The sequence below is a fragment of the Quercus suber genome, unplaced genomic scaffold (genome assembly GCF_002906115.3).
Source record: "Quercus suber isolate HL8 unplaced genomic scaffold, Cork oak 2.0 scaffold_188, whole genome shotgun sequence".
In the NCBI taxonomy this organism is placed as follows: domain Eukaryota; kingdom Viridiplantae; phylum Streptophyta; class Magnoliopsida; order Fagales; family Fagaceae; genus Quercus; species Quercus suber.
In genome coordinates, this window is record NW_027069646.1 from 308,014 (window position 1) to 327,894 (window position 19,881).

General features: G+C 33.3%; 1 protein-coding gene and 1 pseudogene across 1 annotated transcript; both read right to left on the reverse strand.

Moving 5' to 3' along the window:
- Positions 1-8,434: 8,434 nt before the first annotated feature.
- On the reverse strand, positions 8,435-9,880 carry LOC112016045 (uncharacterized). The gene has a single exon (XM_024048535.2). The coding sequence runs from the start codon at positions 9,878-9,880 to the stop codon at positions 8,435-8,437; it is 1,446 nt and encodes a 481-aa protein (XP_023904303.2).
- Positions 9,881-16,337: 6,457 nt separating this feature from the next.
- Positions 16,338-19,881, reverse strand: part of LOC112000002 (UPF0481 protein At3g47200-like) — a 71,081-nt pseudogene continuing 67,537 nt past the window's right edge.

Below are 19,881 nucleotides of genomic sequence, written 5' to 3' on the forward strand. Positions count from 1 at the left end.
AGCCAATCGAGACCATGGGAGGAGGAAGTAACGGGCCACCAAAAGCAGCCCTTCTGAGCATCTAAAGAGAAGGACCTAGCACAACGTGTTAGCCGTGGAAGCATGATGGAGGAGCAAGTCCAATATGAACTATCACTTCCACATTAAATGCTCACAACTAACGTTCTAGCTGCATTAATGAGGAAATAACCCCTGAATAGCGCAGCCTTGGTCGCCGCAGCCTACAGATAGAATGGAAGGCGACTGATGAGACAAGCACTCAAGTAGTGACCTGCTTGATCAACAAATGTAGGGCTAAGATCAACTGGAAGGGAGTATATAATGTAAGGAGTCTCTTTTGAAAGAGGGACGGGGAAAAAGGGGAAAAAGGGGAGAAAGGCGAGCAGAAATATAGAACATTGTGGCATTCTGTATCATCACTGAAATCTCTATAACCGATCACTAAACAAATAAAAGAACTTCAAGCTCCCCAGAGGAGAGCCGAGGAGCATCATTGCACATTTGAATCCAAGTTCATGCTATCCAATCCATATGCAACCATGCCCAATCGTTGTATCCTTCACTAGGACCTAATTCTTGAACCCGCTTTCTATAAATTCATTGTATTGGGCTAGCTGGGCTTGAGTTCACTCACTCAACAGTAGAAGTGCTCAAACCCAGTCCCTACAGAAGATTTTTGAGAGTTTTGGGTACAAAAACCCAAGATCTACAATTGAAGGCACAAGATGCACTCCTCTCTTTCTCTCTTTCTCTAAAAATCTCTTCTATGGTTATCTTATGATGTCCTTTAAATACTGCAAAAAATGGATTGTGATTTGGGCTTGAAATGGTCAAGTTATTAGCTTTTTACGTTTTCTAATTTGCAACTCTCGATTTTTACATCTATTAATTTTTTTTACTGATTTGTGACTCTCGACCGTTCGAACAGCAATCAAGAGAACCAGATTGCATCTCACTTTTTTTTCATCTTGAACTTGAGTTTTTTGTCTTGGACTTGAAAGTACACCATTCTAACTCAATGAGACTTACTTTTTATCATGGTTAGCCAACACTACAAACTCAAATCCTAACATTCTCCCCCTTTGGAAATTGTGAAAAAAATTACATACAACATAATGCCCATATACAATAAATTGCCCAAACACATCACAAATCCCAATCTAAGATTTCTAACCAAAAAGTTGCAAGAAAAGGCGGAAGGTCTTGATCGGAATGTAGTCTTTTCTAAAACACTCACAAGAGCACATCAACGCATGTGAGGAAATAAAGACAAATAAACAATATGAATCACAAGGATAACAAATATGTAAACAATAATTCAAACTAACTCTCCCCCTAAGTTCGATACATCCAAAACTATTTATTTTCTCCCCCTTTCAAAAAAATTTCATCTCCTCCTAAATAAAACAATTAAAAACCTTTTGCAAATTTAATCTATTTCTCCCCCCTTTTGTCACGTATTGACAAAGACAAACCAATTAGAAGGTAGACTGTAAACATACACAACAACAGATGCTAAGAGTAAATTGAAAATTAAGGAAACACATAAGAAATAAGCTCTATTAAAAATAGAGGCAACTTCCCCTATGAGCAACAATAACTCCCCCTATGAGTAGCATCAATTTGAAAAATAGTTTTCTCCCCCTATTAAAATAGGAAAAACAAAGCCTGTTTTGAGAAAAACAATTTTGGAGAAAATTTAGGAGGTGGGGAAAAATTAAGCAACACTAACCAAACTTAAAAAAATAAGTTGAGGATTTACATAAATACAAATATTCTCTCTTTAAATATATGCAAACTTGATACTATGTGACCTATAAACAAATGCATGCAAACACTTTAGGCACAATCAATTAAGACTATACAATATAGATCTCAATGATATAAAAATTCAGCATGCAATGTGTTTTCACATGTCAAGGAATTTTGAACTCAAATTAATAGCAACAGCAGAGAAAATATTTGCACATTTATTATCCACCATATCTCTTTAAAAATTCTCAATTTTAGCAGTTCACACATTTTGAAAAATATCATATCAATTTTAAATTGTACAGAACTCAAAAATTCTAAAATGTACAAAACTCAAAAATTAATCAATCAATTTTTAGATCAAATTGAGTACCCAATTTAGCAAAGTGTATGCATGTTGTGTGTGAAACCAATGAGGGATATGATTGCAAAAATGCAAGATAAAAAAATAAAATAATGCAATGCATGTGAATCCTATCACAAATAATGCATTAAAAGACTGGTCAATCAAAAATCTGAAAACTGAAAATTTTTCAATTTCGATCAGTTGAACATCAATCAAGTATCAATCAAGAGAGGCGGATTTTTGAACACAAAAACTCATAGTTTTTATTGGTCGAGGGAGACCTACAATCTGTCAAAGTAATGAAAATTTTTAAGACTTAAAAATCTAGAATTTTTATGCAAAAAAAAAAAAAAAAAAAACTTTAAGAGTAGTTTTTGAGACTCAATGCAATATGCACATGATCCAGAAAAGTTTTAAAAACATGATGCCTCTTTAATGCAAATATCAAAAGTTTTTATTGGTCGAGGGAGACCTACAATCTGTCAAAGTAATGAAAATTTTTAAGACTTAAAAATCTAGAATTTTTATGCAAAAAAAAAAAAAAAAAAAACTTTAAGAGTAGTTTTTGAGACTCAATGCAATATGCACATGATCCAGAAAAGTTTTAAAAACATGATGCCTCTTTAATGCAAATATCAAAGCCAATCAAGAAGTTAAAAACAAGATTTTAAACTTCTAAACACATTTTTCTTCAAATTCTTAACCAAAACAAAAAAAAATTGTATTTGCACATCAGTTCATATACAATTAAAGATGGCCAAATTAGACAACACACAATCATATGTACAGAATTTAGGAAAGATTTGCATGTAGTTTGTGCAACTAGTATGTGTAAAAAGCACAAAATAGGTAATATATAGATAGTAATCAAGCAAATTTTCTACATCATCAATCACATTGGTTTGAAAGTGACTATCACCTAAAGAGTTACATCATATAACTCTCACATCTCCTAGAAAGCATGCTTGCAATCATGTAAAATCATTTTGATTCTTTTTGCAATTTCTTTTTCTCTTGATTTTTTATATATTTTTCATTTGAGCACAATCAAAGATATCATGCATGGGCATATAAGAGATAGAAAAGAAATACCCTTGTTACACATATTTTCTTTTGAATAACACCTTATTTTATCTTTCTATGCAAGTGCTACACCTTACTGAGCACAACTTTTATTATTTGTACACAGGTGTTCATGATTGGCGAGTAACAGTAGTGATATGGTTATTTATGCATTTCTCCTAAGATTCTAGTCCTTACGATAAAAAAAATGTGACATAAAAATCAATATCGTTTGTTTAAAGACTATAAACAACTCACACAATTAAGCACTACATAGCACAAATTAGCAAAGTACAAAAAATAGCACATCAAAGCTAAACAAGGTACACAATCATGAAATGTTCATTTCATTGGCCAACCTTAATTACACACTTGGTGGTGTGTAATACAATAAGAAATATCAATTTCTTAACTAACTCATAAGTACATGTACAATCTAGTACATACTCATCCAAAATCAAAAATAGTTTATGCACATAGTTATACACCACATACTTTTCATGTTTCTCCACAATGTCAAGTATGTTCTAAGTCAAGAAAGATATTATAATTCATGTAATCCTTAAGAAAAATAAAACTAGATATAAAATAAAATATTTTTGTCTATCAATGTTTTCGGATTTTTGTTATAAACAAAATAACCTAAGAAAATAAAACAACCAAAAACCGAAAGAAAACAAGGCCACAAATAATTGAAAGAATTATATCAAAGACAAGTAAACAACACTCTCCTTAGAAAGTTTTTTCTTATCCATACACATGAGTGTTTGGCTTTGTAGGTGAAAAACCATGAGAAACAGAGTGTATTTGAGGAATTACACAATTCTTTGAAGAAAGACCAAAGTCCTGCCATTTCCTTTCACAAGTCAAAAAGTTTAAATTTTTCAAAAACATATAGAACAATTTATTAGGACTTATGGAAAGAGAAATATCATCACATATCCTAAACTGAAACACAAAATGCTTAAATTTCAATTTATGACAGTTAGGATGAATGCGGCCAGATACGCCACAAAACTGGCAAACAAGAACAAATTTAGAAACAACAATATTCCTAACAACAGATCTAGTATCCGATTTTGGTTTTTCCATCAACAAAGAACTATTTGGTTTAATGTGACTAACAACACTACAAAGGTGATAGGTAGGCACAAAAACATATTTCTTTTGTACTCTAGTAGTAGGTTTAGACACAAGTTTAGAAATTTCAACATCTACATTAGAACTTTTACCTTTGTCTAATCTAGCAAAATAAGTCTTTTCTTTATGATTCCTGTTAAAAGGAAGGATATAAATTTTGTCAGCTTTAGGCTTAAGAGGAAAAAAATAGAAACAAACCTGTTATCAACAATTTTGGTATTAGACAAATTTTCAAGTTTAGCTTCAGACTCGGCTAACTTTTTTTTTCCAAACTTTTCATCTTTTCATCCTAAGAGGAAAATTGATTTTTTAGAAATTAATTTTTTTATTAGATTCATCCAATCTCACAATCAATTCCTCTTTTTCAAGATTAGCCAATTTTAACTCTTCCTTGAATTTCTTAACAATTTTCAAAGATTTATATAATTCCTTACGAATAGGTTCACAAGCATCAATAAAATCAATGGAAGCACTAGTGTCTTTTTTATTTAAATTATCACAGACATGAGCAGAAATACACTTGAAATTATCCATGACAGCAGGGATCAAGGTTCTCACTCTAAACATTAATCCAATTCAAAGCGAACTCACTTTGATATCACTTGTTAGTTCGTTTAGACCCCTATACACTCAGATTGTTTAACTTAATCAATTAACCAAGTTAATGCGGAAAAGTAAAGAAGACAAGTGATATGATGACCCAAGAAAACGAATGAAACCATCCAGTTTCAAGGTAAAAAACCTAGAGATGATTTAATATAAACTATCCTTAAGGCAACAAATTCACTATGATAGAATTAAATTTTTACGGTAGATTTTTCCCTAAATCTAAAGCAACCTCTTGTAGTACTTACTCATGTGATCATACGCAGCTCCGAATCCACGACTCTTCTATCTGAATTTGTCGCACACAAATACCCACGTTTGTAACTCTAAGTTCTCACTCAAAACTTAAGACCATCAGCAATAGTTGATCTTGTATGTAGCAACTTCTACAATACCGAATCTTGAGTTTCTTCAAAGAATATTGCTAGTAGAAGATTTTTGAGAGCTTTGGGTACAAAAACCCTAGATCTACAATTGAAGGCACAAGATGCACTGTTCTCTCTCTAAAATCTCTTCTTGGGTTAGCTTATGATGTCTTTTAAATACTGCAAAAAAGGGATTGCAATTTGGGCTTGAAACGGTCAATTTATGGACATTTTATGTTTGCTAATTTGTGACTCTCAACCGACCGAACAACAATCAAGAGAACCAGATTGCATCTCACTTTTTTTCATCCTGAACAAGTTTTTTGTCTTGGACTTGAAAGTACACCATTCTATCTCAATGAGACTTACTTTTTGTCATGACTTGCCAACACTACAAACTCAAATCCTAACACTATCTTTGGTTAATAGAAAATGTATGACTTATTTTTAGAGATTTTTTAACAATTTTTTTGGGAAAATAATTATGTCTTATAGCAAACTAAATAAGAAAAATTAGAAGGTTACTTTTCAACTCATGTATAGTTGATACCAAACATTGAAAATGAGATAATTTTATAAAAAATATTTTTTTGGAAAATTAGTCATTTTCTAAAAATGCATTATCACCTAAACAATTAGAGCGTCATATCAAAAAATCTCAGATCTTTCAACTGTGGTTTGTTAATTTATGAAACTTACACAGATGGCCCAGATTGCCTGCTTAGAAGATTAAAAAAAAAAAAGTGGTTAATGCAGACCAGGGAAAGCAAAAAACTTTCCCTCGACCCTGACACTACTGATTAGCTTGGCGCTGTTGAGTCTTTTTGTTTACTGGGAAACACGCCCAAAAAAAAGCCCTGTTTGGCTTTGTTTCCAGCAACTAAAATTGGGTGGTGACTGAACTGTTTGTTATTATAATGTTTCAATGGATCGTTATGTTTTGAATCAAAATCTATCATGTCATCTTACTTGTGTTTCTTTGACCTCATCATTTTAATGTCTTCAACTTAAACCATCTTACTCCTTTTATTTAAAGTCCAGCTGTTTCTTTGGTTTCAAGCATTGATTCTATGGTCAAGCAAGCATGTATATTATAGTATTTTGGGATCAATGCCCTGTGACCTTTACTTATTGATTGTAAGCAGGTACTGCTTTATGTACTAATAATACGATTATCGTCATGTCCAATTGAAATACAGCTTACAAAGGGTTGATGGGGCTCTGGTTTTATTCCCATTGCAGAGTATGGAGTAGAGTTCAGCAAGGGTTCATAAAAGACAAAGATAGAGTCATAGGATAAAAAGAGACTAGTGAAAAATGACAAAGGCAATTCAATCATACAGTTAAATAATTTTGTTGGGGCTTTTAAATGAACATACTTCATCAGAGCCTACGTGCAAGTATTGATTTAATCATACTATTTAAGGGATCTGCTATATAATTCGTTGTATAGAAACGTTATGCTAGTGGTCACGGTTATTTTTGTAATAGTAGCCCCCAAGTTAGTGGTATTTATTTTGTGACCTCTTTAATGAGCTAAGAAGGAATTTTATATTGATTCATTAGAAATCCAATGCTCTCTAAACCGAGCCAGCATGCTTTAGATATTAATTAACAATGCTTATGCAGTTATGCACAGAACATGATTTTCCAAATGTTACTATTCATTAGATATTGAATGGTAAATGTTTGTCTTAAATTATCACTTAGCATTTCATGATGTGGACCAATTGGAAAAAAAAATTATTTTCAGACATCCTTTTAAGTTATTTCATAGTGGAAAGTCACATTTTATAAGTTACTATAAAAAATAAATAAAAAAAATACAAGATTTGGGTCAATGCTGGGTGTTTGTGTGTAAAAATTCAAGTTGAAATTAGGTACTGCCCTTAACAGATATCAGGATCTAAGTATCCATAGTACCAGTTTTGAGTCGAGTTCAAATATACTCAACTCAAACCTAGTCCATGGCCATCCCTATTTCTCATCAACTGCTCTGCCACCAGGCCACTAATCCATCGTCACAATCAAAGTGGCTCTTCTTTGCATTTGAAAAGAAGCAACTCTTGCAATGTACACAAGTCCTAAAAATTCTATGTTGACTAGAGTTTGTCATAACGACATAATTTCAAGCGTGGTTTTCATAATTTTAATTGATGAACACATTTTCATCATTTTATAAAATGTGAAATGAATGATGTGTGAAATGAATATATACAGTAAGAAGATTAAGAGAATCAATGCTTTTATTGTTGTGGTGATAGAATGTCTCTAGATCTGATTTTTACAAAACCCTCTTCTTCTCAACTCTCTCTCCTTCAAAAATTTAGAAAATGTTATTTTTTATTTTTAAAAAAAATTAAAAAAAGAAATTGATAGTTTTGTCTTGACTTGATCCTCATTTATGATATGTTTGGATTGAGAGGAAGAGAGGGAGAGTAGAGATGGTTAAAATTTAGTTTAATCTTTAATCAACTTTATTTTACTCTCCCCTCCCTCCCCTAAATCCAAACAAGGCCTTGTTGACTGGAATTCGGTATTTGTCTTTGTATGGCCAAAACGATTCCAATATGGCTGTGGCCGTTATTTAAACCAACACAAAATAAAAGTATTTCTGTCCTAGGTTGGTCCTAAACGTAGGGATGCATATTGACCACTGTAACTTAATTCTACTATCAATTTTATTTCAGTCTTCTGACTGAATTATATTCCCATAATGTTATATATATAAATAAACAAATGAAGTGTCGTAATATGCCACATTTCCGTAATGTTGTCATAATGTTTGCAACATTTCGGCATTTCGCGAACCGAATGGCCCGACAAATTGGCTATATATGAAATAAAGGATTTTCGGAGCAGAACAGGAATAATCAATAATGATATTAGGATACATGTCATAGGATTCATTGTGAATTTGTGATAACAGAGGCTCGAGCTTTATTTGCTAAAATACAGACTCTCCAGTCGATAATGTTTCCAAACGACATCGATCACAAACTTACAACATGATCGAATACATTTGGTAAACTAGAAGCAAAGCATTATTACAAAGTCTAGATGCAGCTAAAGCAGCAAGAAGGAAAGCACTCCAAGTCTCCAACAAATTAACACTGAACCATCGATTTTCAACAGTGAAAGAAGACAAAAGGCCTAAGGAAATTCATAAAGGCAAAAAATAGGAGCAAAATTCCAGCAACAGTTGCGGCGCCTCTCCAAAAATCACGAAAATAGAGACTAGTGAAGGATGCCATAAGTTTGTTCCAACAATTCTCATAGTGCCCATGAAGTTGTTCACTGAGTTCATAGTAATGGGAACGATTCCTTCTACAATTTGTTGGGAAAGTCTGTTGATCAGAATTGCCACTGCCTTATTGCTGCCTAGCCAGTTAACAAGAACCTTTTTCTCAACAAGCAAATCCACATCTTCTGCAGTGTTTATAAGATGATCTAATAGCACAATATAATTACAGATGTAAGCTTCCTCTAGATAATGACATTGCTCGAAGGCCATGAGATTTCTGATAACACGTTCAGTCACGTCCCCTACTGTAAAGGGTGGGATTACCAAGACAGGCTGCATGTTCTCCAAGCATTTGAAGCATGGAAAGCAACTCAAGAGCCAGGACAAATTTAAACATGGACAATCCACATCTTCTGCAGTGTTTATAAGATGATCTAATAGCACAATATAATTACAGATGTAAGCTTCCTCTAGATAATGACATTGCTCGAAGGCCATGAGATTTCTGATAACACGTTCAGTCACGTCCCCTACTGTAAAGGGTGGGATTACCAAGACAGGCTGCATGTTCTCCAAGCATTTGAAGCATGGAAAGCAACTCAAGAGCCAGGACAAATTTAAACATGGACATTTCTCCAATAAGCAACTCTTCTGAAACTGAATGTCATGGAAGAGTCTATTTGGGACTTCTCTAAATTCCACACCTGCCTCAGCCAACTTCGTTGCACAAGGTAGATGTTTAATACTTTTTTCACATTTTGGAGCGCATTCGCATGGAAGGAGAAGATATCTCAGGAAATCAATAAAATGTCCGATTTGCTTGTCCTTACCAGGCAACGTTTTCTTGCAATCATCATCAGAAGAGCGATTTAAACCGAAATCTTCACAAAAATGTAAAAAGTAATCGAGGACAAGCTTATGAAAGGACTTATCCTCATCTTTGCAACCTTCATTTTGCTGGTATGCTGTATGTTGATCAGGAAGGTCACCATAGGCATATTTATATAAGTCCTCGAGAACAAAAAATGGAACCTGATTCTCAAGTAATATCAAGTCCTGCAAAGTAGAGTAGCTTAGCCTTTGGTTTTGCTCGTTGAGGAAGCATTCTTTCATTTGAGGAGAGGAAGTGCCATTTGAGCTAGGACTCTTTAGCGAGGTTCGCTTAGTCCTCCACAAGTGCTCAATGATAAAAATAGAATCCAAAAGAATCATATTCATGAAATCTTTACTGTTGATATCAAAGCTCTCCGCATAATAATGACGAATAGGTTCTTGCTTTTTTTCAATGCATCTTGCAAGCTCCGCCGCGCTTTTCTTAGTTCGATGACAGGCTCCCTTGAAATATCTCAGTTTCAGTTCTTCCATGTTCTTCAATTTTTTGTCTTTGTGATGAAATGGGCCAATTGAAATTAGTATTGCAGTGTAGGCATCATGATTTACTTTGCGGAGCTCCGGGGGAACCTTGCAGATGAAACACGTACGTTTGTTGTGGAATGTTTATAATCAACTGATCAAGATCCATGTTCGGGTCTAGTGGAAATTCTATAATCAAGACCTTGCGTTCACAATTCAAATTATTCAATTGAATCCGTCAAGCTCTTTCTTCTAGTGACAAAAAACAACATTGACTAGCCAGGGTAAGTCTCAAGTGAGTAAGTAAAATAACTCTAGCAAAACTTATCTCCACATTGACAAACGTTCTACAAAACAACTATAAAATTTCATATCCACAATTGATTTGAAAAACATTGGAAATATACAAATAACGAATTATTTAAATTCGATTATCTCTATTAAAGAAATATATTTAATGTTGAAAAGAAAATTATGTGAAAATGATAGTGATCTTTCCATTATTTCACGTTAGTCCACCTTTTCGCTAATGGGTTCTGAATTGGACTGTTCTTCCTACAGTCCTACCTACCACTATTTAAAAATTCAGGGAGACCATGGTCCATAGGCTTGCTTTTGGAGGAGGTATTACTATATATATTATATGCATCGGGGGCATATATGATATATTTTACCTCTCACATGGGGCTAGGGCTCATGGTGCAACCCCATACATCCGATGCATGGTAGATTTTTTCATTGTTTTTGGTATGTTACATAAATTTTTTCTCTGAAAATATTTTCAAATAAAATTAATTATTTTCTATATTCAGTTGCATTTGAGAATGCTCTAGAAAATATTTTTCAAATTTTGGCTTGTAAGAAAAACTACAGCGAAAAGGAAATCAATATCACAACAAATCAAATTTAAAATCCAAAAATAAATAAATAAATAAAACACATAGCACCTATTACAGTATTTCATATAAAATATAACCAAAATATATTGAGTTCTTTCAATTCAGACAGATTGTTAGTTCATTTCTAGCATATTTCAAATAAAACTCAACCAAATTATTATTATTATTATTATTTTTAAAATAATGAAATAACTCAATAGCATAGGGCGTTTGTCCAAAAAGCAAGATCTTGGCAATTTCGCTGTCTGGCAAGAGTGGAGAGAGATTGCATTGTGGGGGGGGGGGGGGGGGGGGGGGTGGGGTGGTGGGTGGTGTCATGGAGGGTGTCATTGTGGAAAATGTTAACGTTTTATACTCGCATACAACCAAAAATATTTACAGTTTGACAAAGATCGATGTTAAAGTAACACTAAGGGGGTGTTTGGAAGAGGAGTTTGAGTTATGTTATTTGAGTGTTTTTGATATACATGTGAGTGAAAAAATGTGTAGAAAAATATGTAATGTTGTTTAAAATGTGAAAATATGAGTTAGAACTCACTCATCAAATAGAGTCTAAACATTCAAAAAAAAAAATTTTTGAAAACGTTTTCTAGAAAATATTTTTACACCACGCCAAGCATCTTTTTTTTTTTTAAATTAAATCATATTTGGATTTTCTATATACTACGTAATTCTATATCTAGACTCTTTTTCCTTTGTTTATTCTATAGTAACATAAGGGTATTAAATATATATATATATATATATATGGGATACACAAGAAAATATAACTCTCTATTCTTTTAAGGGTTTGGTTAGTAACTTAATATATGTCTTAAGATATACGTTAGTAAAACCTTTTTTTTTTAAACCAACCTTGTTTATATAAAAACAAGGGTAATATATTGTTTTGATCGTTTTGATTTTTTGTTGCTAAACTTAAAAAAAAAATTTTTTTTTTATACCTAAACTTTGTAAAGACTTTTTTATTTCAATAGTATAGAGACGAAAATAGAGATATAGATCAAAAAATAAATTTTTATAATAATTTAAAGATAAAAAAATAAACTTATAGTAAAGTTTAAGGATATAAATAAAATATTTTCAATAGTTTAACGACGAACGATGAACTTTTTAATAATTTAAGAACGAAAAATAAATTTCAAAGAATCAAAATAATACTTTACCTTAAATAAATAAATAATTGAAGGTGCAATCATTATAGTTTAAGAACAAATAATAAACTTTTTAATAATTTAATAATGAAAAATAAATTTCAAGACATCAAAATAATACTTTACCTTAAATAAATAAATAAAAAGCTGACGGCGCAATCGTGAATGATGTAAAAGAAAGTGCTCCATAAAAAGGGTCCGTTTGGATAGCATTTACTGTTGCTGAAAGTTACTAAAAATTGATTGTTGCTGAAAATACTGTAGCAAAATAATTTTTAAATGTGTAAATAGTACTGTGGGACCCACTTTTAATATTATTTATTTCGTGAACAGTGCATAAACAGTACATGAACAATGCACGCACAGTACATGCACAATGTTTCTTTCTCCCAATAGTCAATAAGTCTGGCTAAAAAAAAAAATACAAAGAAAACGCAACGCTACTTTGAGTGAAAAATAGTGCTATCCAAACCGGGTCAAAGTGTCTATCATTTCGAACACTCCTTTCAATATATTGTGAAATTTTACTTGACATTAACTAGATATGTGCTTAAATATTACTAAATAAATGAAGCTACTGAACTTTTACTGATACCCAAGCGTCTACTTTCCATTAATAAAAGAAAGAACACCAAATAAAAATCATGAGTCGTAATACTTGTTAAAGGAAATTACCTGATTATAAAAACATTGGAAATTACCTCATCACAAAATATGAACTTAATTAAATTACTAAATTATCAATATTTTGCTAACTTTATCTTGCCCAAAAAAAAAATAGAAAAGTGAAAGGATGGAGCAAATAACCTGCAAATGTTATTTGAAATACTTTTAACTCCAAGAAACAGCAGAATCGGATAGAGGTGATGAACAACGAAACAAGGCTACGAATCTTTGACACTACTATAATAAAATTGCTCAAAAAAAATATTATAATAAAATAATTTTTAAATATATAAATAATATAATAAGGCTTAATTTTTTTTAAAAATTGTTAAATAAAATATTTATGAGTTCCATAAATATTATATAAAACCCACACAAAACGCCAAACGTCATCTTAAACGCAGCCGCTGCCATATCCAATCGTTCACTCTCAATGTTTCTCTATCAAATATAAAAAGCAGAAAACGTTATCTCATAGAGATGACATCGTTGTCACAAACTTCCAAGAATCTCATCAAGTTGCCCTGCCTTAACAAAAGGAGCATTGCCATTGTCTTTTTACCCGAAGACAAGAATGATATTCATATGTTGTCGCTTTCAACTTAAAGCTGGCCAGCAAAATCTCTCATTATGGATCTGCTTTGCTTCAGCCTTCGTGTCTTGACTTGCTGCTTCTAGTCTCCTTGAGACAAGAACAGAAACAGGATCCACCACTCACACATGCATGACCTTATTTTTTGAGTTATCAGAGCATTTACAGTAATTGAGTTAAAAATTTAACTTTTTAACTCTATTAAAAGTTATTTTATCTATTTTACCTACATATATATTACAGCAGTAGATCTATTTTAGCTTTCAACATAATAAAATAATATAAACATCACAATAAAATAATATAATCACTACAATAAAATAATATATTCTACTACCAAAAAAAATCTACAGCCACAACCACCTCTACCATCAGCGACACCCACAACCACAACCACACCCACAACCACCACCAACACCACCACCACCACCGCAGTAGTCCACAACAGGCTTTTTTTTTTTTTTTTTAAAAAAAAAAACCCAAATCTCCAAGTTAGGTACCCAATATCCATGAGCAAGCACTCCGATCGACGGCGTGGGTCTAAGGTTGATCGGCGACAACACCCACACCCACCACCACGAAACCCACCCGAGCCACCCACTGATGCCGACGAAACCAGCCACAGCCCACTGATGCCGACGAACCCAGCCACCCACCAACGCCGATCTACCCACACAACCACAACCACCACCACACCACAGCCAATAGTAGGAAAAAAAAAACTAAGTAAGGACGAGGTCTGCGGCGTGGATCAGAGGGCGGGGTAGATCGAAAGGTGGGATCTGCGGCGTGGATCGAAGGGCGGGGTGGATCGGAGGGCGGGGTCTGTGGTGTGGATTGGAGGGCGGGGTCTACGGCGTGGATCGACGACATGGTCTGCGGTGTAAGCCGGCGGCAGGGTCTGCGGTGTAAGCCAACGGCAGATCTGCGGTGTGAGCCGGTGGCGTGGGGGTGGGCCGGCAGCTGTGAGAGGAAGTTGAGAGAGAGCTAAGAGAGTTGAGAGAGAGAAATGTGAGAGTTGAGAGATGATCAGAGTTGAGAGAGAGGTAATATTTTAATGGGGCAGGGAATAAAAAATTATTATTATTTTTAGCTCTCATGAACAGTGCACATCTATTTATAGATGTGCACTGTAGCAATGGAGCTATAAAAAATAGATTTAGCTCTACTGCTGCAGCTTGGTTTTAGTGTTTGAGGAGCTAAAATATTGCTATACAGCAATATAGCACCACTGCTGTGAGTGCTCTTATACCACCACAGCTTTTGCCATTTACCAAACCCAGTTATGCGATTGATAGACTATTGTATATCACGTTACTTGATATTTATAATTTTTTCAAAATTATTTATAGTCGGTCAAATTAAATAATTATACCAAAAAAAAACATATAAAAATGTGTGATAAGGTATATTAAATTTTAAATAAAAAAATTGATATAACAATTTTTTATTGGATGGAGTAAAACATGAATTTTACACCTCATTTTAATCAAATTCAAATTCAAAATAAAAATGCTTCTAATTCTTTTATAAATAATTATTTTCAAATTCAAATCAAAATAATTCATTTAATGAAAATATTAATTTAATTATTATTAAGTGAAATTCCAATAAACTTGAAACATTTGACCTTATTTTTGAACTAAACATAAACTTTTAATTTTTAGCAATTAAACCATATAATTACATAATCATTTTAGTGGTATAGTCTAGAATTACTCTCTAGTCTCTTATGGGAATACCAGACAATTGATAGGATGCCACAAGAGAGTTTTGTTCAAACTAATTTTTAGAGGGTTCAATTAATGAGTGTCTTTAGAGTATTTATTAATTATTCATTTTAGAAAGATTTTTATGAAAATTTGAAAAAACCATTTTCAGGGCATTTATTAATCATCCACTGGAGAGTTTCCTAAAATTGTTTATTATTAATGATTAATAAAAATCCATTTTTAGAAGTGAAACAGTGATCCCAATCAAGATTCAATTGACCAGCCTCCAAACATATGAATACCAACCTGACCTAATTTCACAGAAACTCTATCAGGTTAGAGACTAAAAATCCAGTAGAGAGAAAGCTAGAGTAGAAAATGGAAGGACCCTATCAGGTCACAGCATGCTTGAGGAAAGTAGCATGCTACCTGGAGATGCTAGATGAGCAGGCTTCACCACACAAGGAAAATTATTAACAGTGCATATGTTTAAATGATCGCTTTTCAAAACGTTTCACAGTGCATATGTTTTCCAAGGCATCAAAATTCCAGAAGTCTCTAACGAAAAGGCATGTCGTCGTAACATGAAATTGGACAACTAAGTCATAAGTGCTTAATTCCGTGCCAAATTTTCTAGTAATTAAATTCATCAAATCCATGTTCTTTGGATGCGGAGGCTTACTTTGTTTTTATACAAAAGCATTCGACTTGTGGTTATAGATTAAAGAGAAGACAATATGGAAGATGCTAAGATTTGAGGTCGATACCATACTACTTGAGACATCATTTTTTTCTTTTTCTTTTTTAACTTTTTATTTATGTATTTGAATTTTAAGGACTCTAAAGCATATTGAGATTGGTGGTCTAGTGGCGGGCCTTTGACCAACAAGAATCCAGGTCATTTAATACCAAAATTAAGATAATTAAATTAAAAACATTATACAAAATTAGATAACAATTAAAAACTAATATGGATTATATTTGTAATTCGACATTTATTATAATTTACATGATTGGCTCAAAAGCTTTGATGATCTAGCTGTACCAGCCACAATCCATAGAGACAAGCGTTCCGTAGTTCAGGTATAAGCGCTTAATTGCTGCTTTACAATATTAATATACTAAGAGTATGATTGGTATTAGCTTTACCTTTTTGTTTTTAAAATTTTTACTTTTTTCAGTATTTTTTCACTCTTTCAAATTATTGCAATATATAAGTATATTTTAACATATTTTTATTTAAAAAAATTGGCTAGATAAATTATTCCAAAACAAACAAATAAACCCTCAATAAGCGTTTAGTTTGGGCGTCTCTCCCCACCCATGCGTCTGCGTTTTTTTTTTTAAACCACAGTGCATTTAGATTAATGAACAATAACTGTAGTATAAACAGTACCGGACCCTCAAGTTGCTCATGTCTTAGTGTTAAAGTGGAGGACACCAATCTTAAATTCATAACGTTAATTTTTGCTTAATAGTTAACAGTACATACTACTACCACCAAATCAAGTTATCCTAGAGGCAACTCCTCATACAGATGAGTTGAGGATAAATAGTAGCAGAAGATATCACAAGCTAAAGCAGATAAATTAAAACCCAATTCGTAGCAAATCAAAGCAAAGCAAACTTCAATATGTAATACAAGAGTGAGAGAAGCTTTTGAATCTACTTGAACTTGACGTAATGCCTAAGGAAAATGTTCCAGATAGTTAAAAAAAGGACTATAAGTCCGACAACTGTTGCAGTGCCTCTCCAAATATCGCGGAAATATACTGTTGTCAAGGATGCCATGTTTCGATTCCAGAAGTTTTCATAGTGCCCATTAAGCTCTTCACTGAGATCAAAGTAACAAGATTTACATTCCACAATTTGATGACCAAGTTTGTTAACCAATTTCGCCACTGCTTCATCACTGCCAAGCCGGTTAACAATAGCCTTTCTCTCAACCAGCAAATCCACATCTTTCTCAGTGTTGATAAGATAATCCAATAGCAGAATGTAACTGCTGATGATTTGGATGCGGAGGCTTACTTTGTTTCTCAAAAAAAAAAAAAAAAAAAAACAGAGGCTTACTTTGTTTTTATACAAAAAGCATTCGACTTGTGGTTATAGATTAAAGAGAAGATAATATAGAAGATGCTAAGATTCGAGATCGATACCATACTACTTCAGACTTCATTTTTTTTCTTTTTCTTTTTTAACTTTTTATTTATGTATTTGAATTTTAAGGACTCTAAAGCATATTGAGATTGGTGGTCTAGTGGCTGGGCCTTTGACCAACAAGAATCCATTATGCGAAGTGTAGGTCATTTAATACCAAAATTAAGATAATTAAATTGAAAACATTATACGAAATTAGATAACAATTAAAAACTAATTTGGATTAGTTTTGTACTTCGACATTTATTATAATTTACATGATTGGCACAAAAGCTTTGATGATCTAGCTGTACCAGCCACTATCCAAAGAGACAAGCATTCTGTAGTTCAGGTATAAGCCCTTAATTGCTGCTTTGCAATATTAATATACTAAGTATTAGCTTTACCTTTTAGCTTTTTAAATTTTTACTTTTTTCAGTATTTTTTCACTCTTTCAAATTTTCAAGGTAAAAATTTTCAAATTTTTGGAAAATTAGTCATTTTCTAAAAAAGCATTATCACGAAAACAATTAGAGCGTCATATCAAAAAATCTCAGATCTTTCAACTGTGGTTTGTTAATTTATGAAACTTACACAGATGGCCCAGATTGCCTGCTTAGAAGATTAAAAAAAAGAAGTGGTTAATGCAGACCAGGGAAAGCAAAAAACTTTCCATCGACCTTGACTCTACTGATTAGCTTGGCGCTGTTGAGTCTTTTTGTTTACTGGGAAACACACCCAAAAAAAAGCCCTGTTTGGCTTTGTCTTCCAGCAACTAAAATTGGGTGGTGACTGAACTGTTTGTTATTATAATGTTTCAATGGATCGTTATGTTTTGAATCAAAATCTATCATGTCATTTTACTTGTGTTTCCTTGACCTCATCATTTTAATCTCTTCCAACTTAAACCATCTTACTCCTTTTATTTAAAGTCCGGCTGTTTCTTTGGTTTCAAGCATTGATTCTATGGTCAAGCAAGCATGTATATTATAGTATTTTGGGATCAATGCCCTGTGACCTTTACTTATTGATTGTAAGCAGGTACTGCTTTATGTACTAATAATACGATTATCGTCATGTCCAATTGAAATACAGCTTACAAAGGGTTGATGGGGCTCTGGTTTTATTCCCATTGCAGAGTATGGGGGGAATCTAGGTAACTAACTTCTAAAATCAAACTTTATAGTTAGTTGGCCTGGTTCGGAAAGAATATCAGATAATAGCATCTCGAGCCTAAAAGGATCGATTTTCAGGAAAAAATCGACCCTTTAAGAATCGGTTTTTATGTTTTGACGTGGAAAGTAGTCTACATGGAAATCGAGTCGTATAAACTCGGTTTATTATATAGAGCCTTAGAAAGTCGATTTTAGTGCCTTGATATGCCACGTATACGCCACATAGATCTCGAGACTTAGGGACTCAGTTTACTAAAAGTGAAACCGAGTGTCAAAAACTCGATTTTTAAGGGTAATCGCCATCTGACACGTGGTCTGTGTCCCTCTCCATCAAAGCAGACAGACTTCACGTGTTGACTGTGTTCACTGAACTCTCAGTCCCAGCATCATACGTCCTGTCTCTCAGTGCTTCAATTGGCATTTGTCTCTCAGTGCTTCAGTTGGCATTTGTCTCATATGTTCACTGCATTTTTCTCATACATGTTCACTTTCACATTTACTTTCACCTGTGAGTCTTCCCTCTCTCACTCTCCCTCTCACTCTCATACAATTCCAGCATATCCTCATGTCAGGTAAGGGTCTCACTCTCTAGTTAGTTGTTAGTTATTAGTTGTTGGTTGTTTGGTGTTTGGTGTAAGGGTCTTTAATTTATTTATTTAATTTTTTTTTTTTTTTTTTGCTTGAGTATGAAATTATAATCATTGATTTGGTGATGTAATTGCTTCATTTTGGTTTTGCCATCTACTAAAAATATCAAATGTTGCTCCAAAATAAGAGCTGCCCCTTACAAAAAGTATTAAATAACTACTTAAACGTTGAGATCCATTTCAATCCAATTTTGACCACTTTAGTCCTTGTAGTCAATTTTGGTCCATTTTGGTCCACATCGGTCCATGCAATTCACTTTGGTCATTCGCTCTTTTTTGTCCTCTTCGGTCCACTTCGGTCCACTTCAGTCACTTCGGTCTCTTAAGTCCACTTCGGTCTCTTAAGTCCACTTCAGTGAATTCGGTACATTCAGTCCACTTTGGTCATTCACTCTTTTTGGTCCATTTCGGTCCATAGGTACACTTTAGTCCATTCAGTCCAATTTAGTCTATTCGGTCCATTTTGGTCTATTAGGTCCACCTTGGTACATCCAGTCCACTTCAGTCCATTCGGTCTATTCAGTCCAGTTTGGTCATTCACTCTTTTTGGTCCATTTCGGTCCTATAGGTACACTTTAGTCCATTTAGTCCATTCGGTCCATTTTGGTCTATTGGGTCCACTTGGTGCATCGAGTCCACTTCGGTCCACTTCAGTCCATTCGGTCCATCCAGTCCAATTCGGTCCAAGTTAATATAATCATAAGAAAACAAAATTAAAATAAAATAGTCATTTAACATAAACGTGTAATGTGATAAAACCACTGAAATCATATCAATTAGAGTAAATTTATTCTTGGGTATGATGTATATTTAAGATGTATTCTTGGTTTATTTGTATTGTTAGGTTTTTAATGATTATATTGTTGTTTGGTTTGATTTTTTTATTTATATTTTTGGTAGAGCTGATTTGAAATTTTGCAATGGGGTGACTTTTGTTTTTAGATTTTTTATTTTTTATTTTTTATTTTTATTTTTTTGTGTGTGTTAGTATCAAATGATAATGATTGTGTGTGTGTATGTGATGTGGGG

Bases quoted from the DNA above. Each gene is read 5' to 3' on its own strand.
- LOC112016045 (XM_024048535.2), bottom strand. From the start codon at position 9,880: ATGGAAGAACTGAAACTGAGATATTTCAAGGGAGCCTGTCATCGAACT.